This window comes from Eubalaena glacialis, chromosome X (assembly GCF_028564815.1).
Source record: "Eubalaena glacialis isolate mEubGla1 chromosome X, mEubGla1.1.hap2.+ XY, whole genome shotgun sequence".
Lineage (NCBI taxonomy): Eukaryota > Metazoa > Chordata > Mammalia > Artiodactyla > Balaenidae > Eubalaena > Eubalaena glacialis.
This window is the reverse complement of record NC_083736.1, coordinates 50,022,388-50,038,980: the sequence shown is the minus strand read 5'-3', so window position 1 is coordinate 50,038,980 and position 16,593 is coordinate 50,022,388. Positions and strand designations below refer to the sequence as shown.

At 38.0% G+C, this 16,593-nt stretch overlaps 1 protein-coding gene across 5 annotated transcripts in view; it reads right to left on the bottom strand.

Annotated features, from left to right (window-relative positions):
• RRAGB (Ras related GTP binding B) overlaps nt 1-15,206 on the bottom strand; it is a 57,551-nt gene extending 42,345 nt beyond the window's left edge. Inside the window, exons 1-5 of one of the 5 annotated variants that reach the window (XM_061177923.1) lie at nt 15,128-15,206; nt 13,655-13,688; nt 10,843-10,942; nt 6,389-6,472; nt 4,391-4,457 (exon numbers count right to left, since the gene is read on the bottom strand). In XM_061177923.1, the coding sequence (XP_061033906.1) occupies nt 4,391-4,457; nt 6,389-6,472; nt 10,843-10,942; nt 13,655-13,666 (263 nt within the window). In that variant the 5' untranslated portion in view covers nt 13,667-13,688; nt 15,128-15,206. Of the gene's footprint in view, nt 1-4,390; nt 4,458-6,388; nt 6,473-10,842; nt 10,943-13,654; nt 13,689-14,513 lie in introns of all 5 variants that reach the window. The other 4 variants (XM_061177918.1, XM_061177921.1, XM_061177922.1 and 1 more) reach the window with 4 other exon arrangements.
• Between the last annotated feature and the right edge of the window lie 1,387 nt (nt 15,207-16,593).

Below are 16,593 nucleotides of genomic sequence, written 5' to 3'. Positions count from 1 at the left end.
TCCTGTATGCAGAAAATTATAAGACAGTGATGAAAGAAATTAAAGATGATACAAATAGATGGAGAGATATACCATGTTCTTGGATTGGAAGAATCAACATTGTGAAAATGACTCTACTACCCAAAGCAATCTACAGATTCCATGCAATCCCTATCAAACTACTAGTGGCAGTTTTCACAGAACTACAACAAAGAATTTCACAATTTATATGGAAACACAAAAGACCCCGACTAGCCAAAGCAATCTTGGGAAAGAAAAACGAAGCTGGAGGAATCAGGCTCCCAGACTTCAGACTATACTACAAAGCTACAGTAATCAAAACAGTACGGTACTGGCACAAAAACAGAAATATAGATCAATGGAACAGGATAGAAAGCCCAGAGATAAACCCACGCACATATGGTCACCTTATCTTTGATAAAGGAGGCAAGAATATACAATGGAGAAAAGACAGCCTCTTCAATAAGTGGTGCTGGGAAAACTGGACAGGTACATGTAAAAGTATGAAGTTAGAACACTCCCTAACACCATACACAAAAATAAACTCAAAATGGATTAAAGACCTAAATGTAAGGCCAGACACTATCAAACTCTTAGAGGAAAACGTAGGCAGAACAATCTATGACATAAATCACATCAAGATGCTTTTGACCCACCTCCTAGAGAAATGGAAATAAAAACAAAAATAAACAAATGGGACCTAATGAAACTTAAAAGCTTTTGCACAGCAACGGAAACCATAAACAAGATGAAAAGACAACCCTCAGAATGGGAGAAAATATTTACAAATGAAGCAACTGACAAAGGATTAATCTCCAAAATTTACAAGCAGCTCATGCAGCTCAATATCATAAAAACAAACAACCCAATCCAAAAATGGACAGAAGACCTAAATAGACATTTCTCCAAAGAAGATATACAGATTGCCAACAAACACATGAAAGAATGCTCAACATCATTAATCATTAGAGAAATGCAAATCAAAACTACAATGAGATATCATCTTACACCAGTCAGAATGGCCATCATCAAAAAATCTACAAACAATAAATGCTGGAGAGGGTGTGGAGAAAAGGGAACCCTCTTGCACTGTTGGTGCGAGTGTAAATTGGTACAGCCACTATGGAGAACAGTATGGAGGTTACTTAAAAAACTGAAAATAGAACTACCACACGACCCAGAAATCCCACTACTGGGCATATACCCTGAGAAAACCATAATTCAAAAGAGTCATGTACCAAAATGTTCACTGAAGCTCTATTTACAATAGCCAGGACATGGAAGCAACCTAAGCGTCCATCGACAGATGAATGGATAAAGAAGATGTGGCACATATATACAATGGAATATTACTCGGCCATAAAAAGAAACGAAATTATTTGTAGTGAGGTGGATGGACCTAGATTCTGTCATACAGAGTGAAGTATTCAGAAAGAGAAAAACAAATACTGTATGCTAACACATATATATGGAATCTAAGAAGAAAAAAATGGTCATGAAGAACCTAGGGGCAAGACAGGAATAAAGATGCAGACCTACTAGAGAATAGACTTGAGGATACGGGGAGGGGAAAGGGTAAGCTGGGACAAAGTGAAAGAGTGGCATGGATATATATGCACTACCAAATGTAAAATAGATAGCTAGTGGGAAGCAGCCACATAGCACAGGGAGATCATCTCGGTCTCTGTGACCACCTAGAGGGGTGGGATAGGGAGGGTGGGAGGGAGGGATTCAAGAGGCAAGAGATATGGGGACATATGTATATGTATAACTGATTCACTGTGTTATAAAGCAGAAACTGACACACCATTGTAAAGCATTTATACTCCAATAAACATGTTAAAAAAAGGTACATTAGTAAGTGAAAGAAGCCAATATGGGGATTTCCCTGGTGGTCCAGTGGTTAAGCCTCCGTGCTTCCAATGCAGGGGGCACAGGTTCGATCCCTGGTCAGAGAACCAAGATCCCACATGCTGCATGGTGCAGCCAAAAAGAAAAAAAGGAAAAAAAAAAAAAGAAGCCAATATGAAAAGGCTACACACTGTGTGATTCCAACTTTATGACATTCTGAAAAAGTTAAAACTATGGAGATGGTAAGAAGATTAATGGTTGCCAGGAGTCAGGGTGGAGGGAGGGATGAATAGGCAGAGCACATATGATTTTTAGGGCAGTGAAACTACTCTATGATACTATGATGGTGGATTCATGTCATTATATATTTGTCCAAACACATAGAATGTGCAATACCAAGAATGAACCCTAATGTAAACTATGGACTTTGGGTGATAATGATGTGTCAATGTAGGTCCATCACTTGTAACAAATGTATCACTCTGATGGGGAATGTTAATAATGGGGGAGGCTATGCACGTGTGGAGACAGGGGGTAATGGGAAATATCTATACTTTTTGTTCAATTTTGCTGTGAATCCAAAACTGCTCTAAAGAAGTAAAGTACTAGGAAAAAAAAAAAAAGATGTGGTATCTATATACAATGTACTACTACTCAGCCATAAAAAAGATGAAAACTTGCCATTTGCAACAACACAGATGGATCTTGAGGGTATTATGCTAAGTGAAATAAGTCAGATGGACAAAGACAAATACCATACGATCTCACCCATCATATAAAAAACAAACAAACAATAAATAAACCAAATAAAACAAAAACAAGCCCATAGATACAGAGAACAGAGTAGTGGTTACCAGAGGGAAAGGGGCAGCGGGGAGGGCAGAAAGGGTAAAGGGGGTCAACTGTATGCTGATGGATGGATAGAAACTAAATTTTTGGTTGTGAGCATGCTGTAGGGTATACAGAAGTAGAAATATAATGTTGTACACATGAAACTTATGTTATAAACCAATGTTACCTCAACAAAAATTAAATCTTAAAAAATAGACAAAAATAAAACAACTAAATAAATAAAGGAAAGAAAAAAGATTATATTTACTTTGAAGGTTTTTGTCATAGCCACCAAATACTGTGTATGTTAATCTACTATGTTGTAACTTTCAATGCTTTGCTCACTGTGTGGTACATGGTAGGTGATCAATAGATGTTTGCTGAATGAATGTTGAATAGATTTCTAGAAAACCAGAATAATCAGTGAACTGGGGTGGGGGTTTCTGGTGAATTTAATTTTCTACATTTCTGGAGGCTATCCTGAAAATCTATAGATTTTCTTTCCTACAGAAAGAATCTAGCATGAAACCTGGCATACAGCATGCTCTCAATAAACAGCAGTTTCTTTAAAAAAAGATCATGAACCTAGCTTCTAGTCCTACACTTTGCTATTAAGTAGCTGTGCCTTATCTGTAAAAATGACAATAACATGTTAGTGCCTAAAAGCAAAGGACTTGAACTAATCTCTTGACACAGATTACAGAATTGGAAGCAATGATACTGAGGAAGGATTTACATGGAGAAAGCTACTAGGGTGTTATCCATCTGCTAGCAATAAGGAAGTCATTTTCTGATTTGTTATTCTTTCAACAAATATTCATTGAGTACCTACTCCATGGCTGGCTCTATACTAGGAGCTGGGAGACACTGAGCTAATTGTAACATTTATTTATTTTGTAGGTACTCTTGAGATATATATATATATATTATGTATATATAATATATATACACACACATATATATACATATATATAATCCTAATCATCAGAACAACCATACGAGTTGGTACGATCATTAATCCTATTGTACAGATGAAGAAACTGTAGCTCAGAGAGTTTAAATGATCTATCCAAGATAACACAGCTAACAGAGCTGAGATACAAACCCCAATCTAACTCCATAGCTTAGGCTCCTAACCACTGTGCACTACATGTTGCTACATGTTGCTTCAGTACAGAGATGCAAGGGAGCACCATATGCACAGTGAATGTGTATTTATGATAGGATATTCTGGAAGTGTCTTGGACATGAGAGGAAAAACTGTCTCCTATTCCTCCAACAGTGGGAAACTCAGCTGGAGAACTGAGGTCCAATCAACAGTGCTTAGACTGCCTGGAGATAATTATTGAAATAACAAAGAATGACGCGGTATGGTGTGATGGTTAAGAGCTCAGGACTGGTGTTAGGCCACCTGAGATAGAAACCTAATTTATTCATCAGAAAAAGAGAAGAATGTTTGATCCCATACTACAGATACCTAGATACAGCTTGTGTGAGTGCTGCTTAAACATGTCACATACAGAGGGCATTTTCACAATGACATGAAAGTCAGAGATCTTTATTTAATCAAGTGCCAATTCTGAAGTAATTTCTAACTAATGTAGCTATTACAAATGATAGTTACTTTAATGTATTCTCTGTGCTGATTATACTAGATGCCATGATTATTGACATTTGCCTCATGAAGAATTAAGCAGATGGTACTTACCCACCACAGTCCCACAGGTTCAATACCAGGTTTCCCAGAAATCGAACATGAGAATGTTCTACATCAACTGGAAGACAAACATGACAAATCTAGTAATTGTAGCATGCGAGATGAAATTCAAAATAAGCAACGTGCTAACCCATGGAATTTAGAAGGACCAAAGTGGAGTGAAATGCTCAAAGCTACAACAAGAAGGTGATTTTCAGCTTAGTAGTGTGGTTTAGTGGCAAGGCGGGCACCTAAACTACCCTGAGCTACAGAACTGGCTCTCACGTAAGTCGTTTTACTTTTTAGTTGTTTTAGTGCTTAGAGCAGAAACAATCTCCAATTATAATACTGTTAAAATTTCAACATGTAAGACAGAGACATATACCATTTAATAGCTCTTTTCTGACCCATCAACACCCTCCACAAAAAATTTTAAAATTTAAAAATTAAAAAAAGACAACAAAAACCAAATACAAAACAAACATAAAACATAACCAAACTCGCTCCCTCTATTGATTTCCTTATTTTGGTTAATGACCCTACCATTTTCCCATTTTGAGGGGGTCATTTTTGACTCCTCTGTCCACATTCAATTCATTGCTATTCCTTTGTAATCTCTCTCAATTCCACTCTTTGTTTTACAACCTGCTACTAACATTAAGGAAGGCCCTTACCTTCTCAAGCCTATACAACTACAGTAGCTCCATAATTACCTCCCACCAGGAAGCCTTACTCACTTTACTTCATCCTATAGGCTACTGCCAGATTCATCTTCTTAACACTACTTTGAACATGTCACTCCCCATTCAAAAAACTTTCAATGGCTCCTCCATACCTACACGGGGGGCATTCAAGGTCCTTCAGAATTTGGCTTCCAATCTACCTTTATGTTCCCCAATGATTCACATTAATGAAGCCTTTTGCTCCAGTCCAATTTGGTTTATTCATAGTCCTCCTAAACCCCTCTACCACCCCAACCTCCAACATACCTTACATCAGGGGTCGCAAACTTGCTAATAGGAGCCAGGCCAGTAAACGTACAAGAGTGAAGTTGATCAGGTATGGAGAGTAAATATCCACCCAAGGGGACGATGGAGTGGGTAGCAGTTACACAGCTCTAGCTCATTTGCCATGCAGGAACGTGGGCTCAGGATTACCAGATCTTTAAATTTTTCAATAGTAGTAGAAAATCCAGATTTTTTATGGAAATTTTACATATTGATAACTAATTCCAATTTTTCTAAAACATTACACAGGCCAAACAAAACACATCTACAGGCCTTATCCAGCATACAGGCTGCCTGTTTGCGACCTCTGCCTTACACTTCCCTCCCCACCCTTTACTTTGCCTACTCTGTCCATCTGCCTAGAAAGTCCTCCCCACCTTTCTTCCAAAGTTAGATTCATCTTCTACGACCCAGCTTAAATCCCACCTCCTCTAAAATCCCTACCTGGCCACCCCTACTTATCATCATCACTCCCTCTGAATTCATTTAAACATTTATTAAGCATCTACTTTCTGCCAGGCACTAAAAATCACAAGAAACAATAATGAAAATTCTTATCCTGGAAATTTCTCAAAGTCTAGCAATTATCATCTTTACAATTTATGTAACAGTTAAACATCACACAGTGGTGTTTCTTCTATGACTACCTTGAAGCTGTTGCTTAAACTGACTGCTATCTAACTTTTGTGCAATTTTATCTTCTCATTAACTAGATCATAAGCAGCAAAGCATTACTTTAAAAAAACATGGGCATTGGAGTCAAACAGTTCTTAGTTCAAATACCAGCTCTACCTCTCTGTGTGACCTTGGGTAAGTCACTTAACCTCTGAGTATTAGTTTCCTCTTCTGTTAAAAAAAAGGTGGGAGGCATACTATTGACCTCACATTACTGTGAGGATTACAGGAGTTATCATACATCAAGTGCCTGGCACGTAGTAGGTGCTCAAACTACTTCCCTTCTCCCCTTTACTTCCCCCTCCTTGGAAAAGGAATCATATCTTACATGTCTTTGTATTTCCAACAGAGTCTACGAGAGAGTAGGTGCTCAAACTGCTATTAATTTGAAGACTATGTAAACGGTCTAGTACTAAAAAAAAAAATGGAAAGAAGTGCTACTGAGAAAGGGAAAGACAATAATAAAAGAAGTGACAGGATTCAGCGACTGTTTAGATATGGAGCACATGGGATAGAAATCTGGTTTCTACTCCCATGTCATAGAAATTGTTCTCATCAAGTGACCAATGGCACCATTACCAAATCCAATGGACCTTTTTAGTCCTTGTCTTACTTTCTGCAGCATGACACTGTTGACTACTCTCTTCTCAAAAAATTCTCTTCTCCTGGCCTCTGAGAGCATACCTATAACCTCTCTGGCAGGTCCTCTTTCACAGGCTCCTATTCTTCTTTCTGTCCCTTAAATGCTGGAGTTCTTCAGGATTCCATCTTTGGCCACCTACTCTTCTCTCTATGTATTCTTTCCCCCAGGCAAGCTAATCAATTCGTATCATCTTATTTACCATTTGGATACTGATAATCCATAAACATGTATCTATAATACAGATTTCTCTCTTCCCTTTCTGAATCATATACTGGACATCTTTACTTGCATAAACCACAAGTATCCCAAACTCAATGTATCCAAATATAACTCATCATCTGCCCATTCTTCCCACAAAATCTATTCCTCTTTCAGTCCTCCTTAACTCAGTGAATTTAACCAGTTGCCTAAGCCAAACACTAAGTTTCATCCTTGAGTCCACTCTTTCCCCCACCATTCCCCCCAAACCTACCAGCAAGTCATACTGACTCTACCTTTTAAATATCCCAAATCCATCTGCTTCTCACCATACCCACTATTACCACCCTAACCCAAGTTAAGCCCCTATCATCTCTTACCTGGTCTACTAAAAACAGTTCCCTAATCTGTCAATCTGTTTCTTCCCTTGCCTCCCTCCAGTCTATCCTCTATATTACAGGTATAATGATCTCTCCACAGTGCAGATTTTATTTCATTCTTCTTTAAAGAGAAAAAAAAATAACATGTCTCTGTCTATGTATGACTGTATATACCCAGGAAACATAAGGCCAAAAGGATAACCTCAAATTACTAATGGTGGTTGTCCCTAGGAAGTAGGCCTGAGAATGAGGGACAGAGTAGACTTTCTACACTTCTGCAATGTTTGAATTTTTCACAAGTATTACTTTTCCAATTAAAATTGAAAATTAAAAATACTGAAATCTGATCATATTACTTTTCTGTTTGAAACTCTCTAAGGGTTGCCCTCTACCCTCAGTTTAAACTACCTGACTTGGCTTATAGGGCATTTTATGATCTAACCCCCACTTTCTGCCTCCCTCTTTAGTCTCAGGTCTCCTATAGGGCCCTCTGGCTCTCTTAATCTTCCTGTCCTGCTATCATAACAGCAACTGAAAAGAACCAAGAACAGAGCTTTGGGAAATCACATACACTTATGGGGCAGAAAGAAGAAAATATTCATTTTTTTAAAAGGAAGGGATGGTTAAAGATAAAGGAATAAAACCAGGGTAATAAAGCATTAAATAAAAGCCAAGGGATCAGAGAATTTTGAGAAGGCAGGAAATCTTGGAGCTGTCAACAGTGTTTGAGACTAAAATACTTCATAATCACATTTTTATTGACAAGTTTACTATTCCAACAAACACATTTTAACAGCCCCCTGATAAATAAATACCACCATTCTGTATTCTTACTTCAAATTTCAAAACACAGTACACTCTAAGTTTAACAAAATGAACCTGGACTTTTTTCAGCAATGACAAACTAGAGAAACACTAAAACATTCAAGGTGATATAATATTTTAGAATAAGTACTCTTTCACTACTTTTAAAGAAAATCAGCAACTTCACAAAAAGGAATAGTAAGTAAAAATCAATACACTATATGTATTTTTAATTAGTCTATAAGTTTAGCAAGTAGAACCAAGACCTTTCTTCAGCAATGACAAACTAGCTAGTGACACACTAAAGCATCAGGCCAACATAATATTTTGAAGTATACTTTTATCACCTTTAAGAAATACAGTACTTACTAACAAAGTATTATCGATACAGGTCTCACTTGAGATATTCTTAAGGTCAAGAGCCCTGTCCCATCCACAGGAAGCTCCAGAAAAACACTTGTTAAAATAAATGGCCTGCTTCATGTACAGGGTTCATATAATTTGCAACATTCTGTTCATAACTTTTTAACGAATCTGCTAGATTATTTCAAAACTATTAAATAGCTTGACTAGCTCTGAAATTTGGGTTTTAAGACTATTCACCAGACTTAGGTAGTCAATCAACTCTGCTGATTAGCTAAAAACAAAAATATTAATTGGACTAGAAAAAAGTACATCAATGAAATGTGCAGAATTTAAAACATAAACAGAAAGAAGTCTGCCAGGAATTGTGGCTGTAGAACAATGAATAAAGCAGGAGCATAGATTGACATTCTAGCTCTAACACTTATGAGTTGCGTGACCTTAACTTCTAAGTTATATTTTCTTCACCTATTAAAATGAAGTTAATATGAGAACTAAAGTAAATAAAACACCATACAATAAACATTAGCTTCCTCTGATCTACTGAAACCATGTGATTATTAGGTCTAGATATTAAACTTGGAAAAATAGAAAAAAATTAAAATACAGCAAATCAAAACAGGGAGAAGTTTGGACAGGTACTTTCTAGAAGGACGTCTCTTGAGGCACAACAGGCCATAGGACCCTGTCCTGACCAAAATTTTTCATAAATGACTTAGATGAAAACTAGATGAGATGCTTATCAAGTGTACAAACTGCACAAAGCTAGGAAGGATAGCTAACATATCAGATGAGAGAATAAGTAGCTAAAATGAAAATAGGATCCAACCCCTTTTCTATGGATAAGGAAACTGAGGCCCAGTGAGATAGTAACTTGTTCTGGATTTAAGTTAACCTTTCATGGGCTAAAACAATCAAAACTGAATAATTTAACAGAGATAAGCATTTATTCTTAGGTTCAAAATATTAACTTCACAAGAATCAGAAGGAGGATATGTTGTTTTAATAAAAATATATGTGAAAAGGATTTTTTTTTTTTAGTATGACTCAGTATGATTAAGGCTGCTCCACAGGAGAGTAGGGGCTAGACTGTGCTAACAGTAGTGTGATGCCTATAGAACAAGAGATGTAACAGTCCTACTCTGCTCTGATTAGACCACATCTTCATTTAAGTCTCATCACTAAAAAAATATAGACATATTCTAACAAGTCCTTAAAAATGCTTCAAAATGATGTCAAATGAGGAATAGATGAAGGAACTGGAGATATTTAACTTAAGGAAGATAAGATTTGGGAGGCAAGGAATGGCTAGGATAGACTGAGACATTAATCATACTAAAATATTTGGAGAGGCTCAAGAGAACAGAAAGGGTACCAGCTAACAGAAATAAATGGAAATAGATTCAGGGCTCTAAGAAATAACTTTCTAATCATTAAAGCTTCCCTAATTATGAGAGTCTATTCTACACTCCAAGCACGTTAAGAACAGAAATGAGGTTTCCTTCTCTTTTGTATCCTAGGTTCTGGAACATAGGGTGTTTTAAAAATGTTTGTTGTTCTTGAAACCAGAGATACCTTATGAAGTAGTGGGTGGCTTGTCCCTAAAAGTGTCCAAGATGGTAGCAACCCAGATCAGGAAAATTTGAAAGCCAGGTAGAGCAATGGTTTCGTCACCTAGAGGCCAAGGACCAAGGAAGAATCCAGAAATCCTTAGGTGCTACAAAACGAAATGGCGTTATAGCCTAAAGACAGAAAGGGTCTCCTAGGAGCATAGATCCACTGAACTGGCAGCCATGGCAGCCCAGCTAGCCTATACTAAGAAACCAGATTTAACATTCAAACCATAAAGGGCAAGGAAACATTTCTCAAGTCAAAGCTATAACTCCAAAGAAAACATCTATATGTATCCAGGAAGAGAAGTAGCAGAGTACAGATCTGGGTAACCTCCCTCTGACAGCCTCCCAAACCCAACAATTTACCTTTTAATGAAGACTAGGACTACTGCTTTATAAAATCTTAGATTTTAATGTTATGCTTGTTAATGCCTATAAATTAATTTCTGTTTATATAATAACTGTTAAAAACAAACACCCTCCCCCTCCTAAAAAATGAACAAACAAAAGGACCCCTATGCTTGTAGAGAAAGAGCAGGATAAAAACGAAGTTGGACAAGGTTATCCCATTTGGTAAGCAACCTAGAAAGGAAAGAACCTCCCCAAGAGAGCAAGTAGTAGTAACCAGAATTAGGTCACATCCTTCTGAGAAGGAATGAAAAAAAAGGAAACATGCTCAAAAACAAATCTGTCAAGCTCTGCATCCCCAAGTTACTGCAACCAAGTGTGTTATGTGAATTATTAAGATCACCTGACTTTACAATAAGATAAAACATCTTACTTGTTGCACCAAGGCGACGTGTGTCTCTTGCAATATAATTTGCAAAGATAATAGACCTCATGCTGGTCTTACCAGACCCACTTTTACCCATCAACAGCACCTAAGGACAAAATGGGAAAAAAGAAAGGAAAGAAGTCAGCGATCAAGAGCAAATCAAGTCTAAAGGGATCTATTTCTCTCTTGAACTTGATGTTTCACTGAAGTGACAGTACTAATAACCTAGAGTGGATACTTGTAACTGACTAGTTCTCTGACCAGTGGTGAATGCAGAGGTACCGAGAATTCCAGAGGCCAGCCACTTACCTGTCATGAGTCACACATTCTCTTGGTGATAGAATCACAGTGAATTTATTATGCTATTAATATATACTATCATGCATTCAGTACTATGTTAGCAAAATATCAACTTGAGAGGAACTCTCATAATGTAATGTTTTATGCACTGAACTATCTGGCAGGGTATTTCAGTATAACTGAAAGTTCTTTCTCCTCCTCAGGATCAACCTTACCACCTCTGCCCTTAATTTCATCCCTTTTACTTACCTTCATGATTTTGTTCCATTAATTACTCTTTTCTTTTCAAGAGCATCCCATCGCCTACAGGATCAAGTCTTTAAACTACATATAAGACCCTCCTTGATCTGGCTTATCTACTCCTCTGCCCTCATCTTCTGACCCTCCTAGCCTGGAACTTGTCAAGTCCAGCCATACTGAACTGAACTGCTTGTAGTCCCTTTGATTGCTCCAGGTCTTTTTTTCATGCTGAACTCTCTGCCAGTAACTTTCCACTCCCTTTTCTTCCTTCAGCTAAGCTCCACTTACCCTTCAAGTCTTGGTTCAGTAATCATCTCAAGAACTTCTCTGATCCCAATGCCCTAGGCTGGCTTAGATGTATTTCACCTCTGTCCTCCCATGACACTCTTATGACACTGCTAAGACCATAATGCATTGCAGTTATCCAATTTTTTTTTTTTTTGGTCTCTCACAAGACTCTGAGCGCCTGAATGGCAGGGAAAATCCCCTTTGAGTCTTCAGTGCCTAACATATAACAGATGCTCAAAATATGTTCATCAAAAGAATGAGCAAGCTATCAAAACAAGGATATAAAACAAGCAATTTTTTAACAGTGGAAAGGGTGAAGGTAAACACCTTCTTGTCAATGACAGCATTTAACAAAGACAGAAAAACACCTACCAAAGATGCTGTAGATTCTTGCACTAGGGGGGAAATTGGGTGAGGTAACTTTTAAGTCTTTTCTAACTCAAAATTTATGAAATATAATTCCAATTACCTTGATTTTCAAATGAGAGGGTACATGTTCTATCTTAAATTCCAAGATATTTTATAAAAATTTCTAATTACAAATATAGGGAGTATTAATAAAAGTATACTGCCTCAGGCTTAATCTATTTAGCTATATAACTTTATCTCACTAAGGAAACGTTACTGAGGAGATAGTCTAAAGTTGTTAGAAAAACGTTTTGCTTTTATTCTTTATCATTTACAAATTTCTGGTATTTTTAGGCATCCTTGTTGATAGCAACTTTAGACCGGCTCATCAAGAACATTCCCTTAGCAAACTGAAGTTATATAACTGACTTATTAGATAAAGTTAAGGCTAAATACAGTGTATTTCTTTTTTTTTTGTTAATTGAAGTATAGTTGATTTACAATATTGTGTTAGTTTCAGGTGTACAGCACAGTGATTCATTTTTTTTGCAGATTATATTCCATTATAGGTTATTACAAGATATTGGGTATAATTCCCTGTGCTATACAGTAAATCTTTGTTGCTTATGTATTTTGTGTATAGTAGTTTGTGTCTGTTACTCTCATACCTCTAATTTGTCTCTCTCCCCTTTGTAACCACTAGTTTGTTTTCTATGTCTGTGAGTCTGTTTCTATTTTGTATATAGATTCATTGGTATTACTTTTTAGATTCCATATATAAGTGATATCATATAGCATTTGTCTTTCTCTGACTTATTTGACTAAGCATAATATTCTCTAGGTCCATCCATATTGCTGCAAATGGCAATATTTCATTCTTTTTTATGAGCTTTTGTTGTTTAAGAAATCTTACTTTAATAGCTTATGAAAGACTTATCAAGGCTAACTGTATTAAGTACTAATCTAAGTGCTCTACCTGCATTTGCTTGTTTAAAAACTTCATAATAATTCTATGAGACAGGTAACCTTATTATCACCATTTTATAAATGGAGAAACTGAAAGCCCAAAAGATTCAGAAACTTACTCTAGAACTGTGCCCTTATCGATTCTTCTTAAACCCCAAGGTGGGGCACAGTACCATAAGAGCACAAGGGAAGGAGTGTTCAATTCCATTTGGAGAACTCACATGAAACCTAATAGTGATAACATTTGAGTTGGGTTCAACATAAATGTGCAGGCAGAGGCCTGTGTACTGTGTGTGTATGGCTTGCACAAAATGCAAATTAATTTGTAAACTTGGAGAAAAACAGACTCTGCATGGCTATGATAGGGTGCAAAGGTATGGCTGATGGTTTAGTCAGGAATAGATTTTTAAAGGGCATTCTATGAGATGAAATCTTTTGGATTGTATTCTATGGGCTTCAGGAAGTTACAAAAAGTTCTTAAGTATGTGAATGACTTAGATTTCTATATTAGAAAAATTAAATCTGATAGCAAAGAAGGGGACAAGAGTCAGGGAGAGCATGTAGAAGGTTCCTACAACAGTCAAGGAAAGATGGCATATATGACCACAAATATACTTCCTGAACAGTAACTTCTTACCTTTACCTTCATGTTTTTGATGTACCTAACACGTCTTACCTTTTTCTTCATGGCTGTATTTGGTAGCACCCACCTGCAGATATAAACCAAAAGACAGAGTTTCCATGATCCAGTTGCCTTAGAAATTGGAATTAACGTAGAGATGCAAAAGAGCACATTTAGCACAACAGCTGAGTACAGCTGTGCGGGGGACCTCAGTTAGGTAGAGGCCCTCATTTTCCTAAATTATAAAACTGGGTTTATGCTCCCTCTCCCCTAATTATGTGCTCAGGAAATAGCTCCTAGGAATATTTATTTAGGAATATAAATGAGCCATTAAAATTCAAGATTCAATTTTTTATCACCTTAAAAAATTTATCAAAGCAATATTTACAAATGCTTTAATAAATCAAACAATATTGTCATATTTGAATATCCTGTTTTTCAAAGTCAGCATATTTCTAAAAATCTTAAGTCCTTCAGCTGTCCTTCCAAGTCATATTTCACTCATCACAGGCACAAAGCATATAAATTCTCAAATTCAGGTATAAACTGGCACAGAAAGCACTCTTGAGCCACTGATCTCTGCCCAGGAAAAGCCAACCCTCTTCCTAGTCTTCTTATCGTCAACATGATGACGTAAAATCTCCTTTATTGACAATTCAAAGCAATTCAGAACTGCCTCCTCAATTAGAACACTTCCCCCTCCCCGGAGTAATATCAGGCCTGTCCTAAGGATTGTTTCTCCCCAGTTAGCAACCAGACCTCTAGCTAGTTTATCCAATCACCAAAAGCAACCTTACTGGTAAATCGAAAGAATTTATCATAGGTGGGGTATTCTAATTCACAATACTCTCTTCAGTTAGAACGTCCCCCCTGCCCCCTCCCTTCCAGGTTTGACTTAATACCCTTCACCCACCCAAGCGATCCTTCCGGTTCCCCTATGGGAGGATCCATTCTCGTCCCCAGATTCTCTTTCTCCATCTTTTTCTCAGAGTCAGATTCTTCCATCGTGCAACAAGTCCTTTCCAGTCCCTTCTAAATCCGCAGTACTCTCTCTCTTTTTTTTTTTTCCTGTTCACCCCCTCAGCCGCCTATTCTCGTTGCCTGCGGCCCTTAGGCCTGCTCTAGTCTTGCCTCCACCTTTGTCCACTGGGGGGCTGCTTTCCCCACCGTTACCTTTACCGCCTCGAACTTGGCCTCAAGGCACCGCCGAGCTGGCCAGCTCAACGGCTAAGTGATTCGGTGATGCAAAGGAAGAGATGGAGGATGAGAAGAAAAGAGGGATGGGTGGGGGGTTCGTTTCGAGTTTGGGCCTCAGGCCCCAAGGTCTCGAAACCCAAAGGGGACTTCACCCGCAAAGAGGTGGGGACGAGGAAGGCGGAGGTGGCATAAAGAACAGACCCGTGCCGTAAGCACTAAGCGATGAATGCCTCAGTCGGCTCGTTTTTCCCGAGCCTGGCCGTTCGGGAGAGTCCGCCGGAGGCTGCGGCGGCTACGACCTAACCGCCCACCCTTCACGAGCGCAGGTACCTCACCGCAGCCACCCTACTGCAGGCCAGGATCACGTGGACACCTGCCGTAAACCCGGAGCTTGTCACATGACTGCCGCTTCCCTAGGGGCGGTGGGCTGAGAAGAATACCATAGAGATTGCGCGGAGAAAGACAGAGCGCCGCCTGTCGCCGTCACGTGGCCCGGGCTCTTACAAAGCCACAGGCTTGGAAGGGCGCTGCCAGCTTGAAGGGGCATTCATTGTAAGCCATCTGGCGCCACGCCCCGCCTGCCGCGGGGAATTAAAGGAGCCGGTTGCAATTTTAGTGCCTCAAAGCTGGCCTTTTTTTTTTTTTTTTTTTTCTAACTGCTATTTCATTCACCCTTAACGTTTTTCAGTGGGGAAGGCCTAGCATTGTCTTTTTTTCTCCCTGTTTTTTAAGTCTTTGTTTTCCTGTTTTTGTTATTAGCCCCGTCCTTGTAACTGAGCTTGTAATTAAATGAGTTAATACATCCGAAGTGATTACAACTGTGTCTTTCAAGTAGTGCTCAATAAAAGTAATTATTGCTGGAATCAGGGATTCATCAGGAAATTTAGGACTGACTTATCTCCCCACTTTAAAACTGAAAGGGAAATGAATTATCATACACCATAGTAAAAGTCAATAGACAAAATATAGAGTTGATGATTGAAGGACTACTGGTAGGCATATACATACTGTATTTAGATACAGAGACTACAAGAAAAAACGGCTGAAGTAGTTTAAAGGGGTTGCTTCTGGAGAGGGGCAGGAGATAGATAGGAAGTGAGGGGACTGTTGCTTTTCATCTTATTCCCTTTTGTGATAGATATATATATATATTTAAACCACATATATATGTGATATATATATATTTATATATTTATGTATTTAAAACACATGTACATATTCCTTGAAAAGAAAGGAAAGAAGGACTGGAGGGAGAGAAGGAAGGAAAGAAGGAAGGAAAGGGAAACTGGACAAAAATGGGGTGCTGTCTTGCCCCCAGACGTCCCCATTTACCCTCCTATATGATCCTTTCTTACCACAACTGATATGCCTCAAGAAAAATTCATTGTATTCTGACCATGATTCCTTAGCCCTATCACTTGCTAAATCTTCTTCCTCCTCTCTACCACCCGACCCCAAACCAGCTCCTATTCTAATTTTCCCTGTGTGGTGAAAGACCCTGAGTCCCAAACCAGGAAGTCATTTTATTATTTTTTTTTCTTCCAGTTTTATTTAGATGTAATTGGCACACAGCACTGTATAAGTTTAAGGTGTACAGCATAATGATTTGACTTACATACAGCATGAAATGATGACCACGATAAGTTTAGTGAACATCCTTCATCTCATATAGATACCAAATTAAAGAAATAGAAAAAAAATTTTCTTTTGATGAGAACTCTTAAAATTTACTCTCTTAACAACTTTCAAGTATGACAACAGTGTTAATTATATTTATCATGTACATTACATCCTTA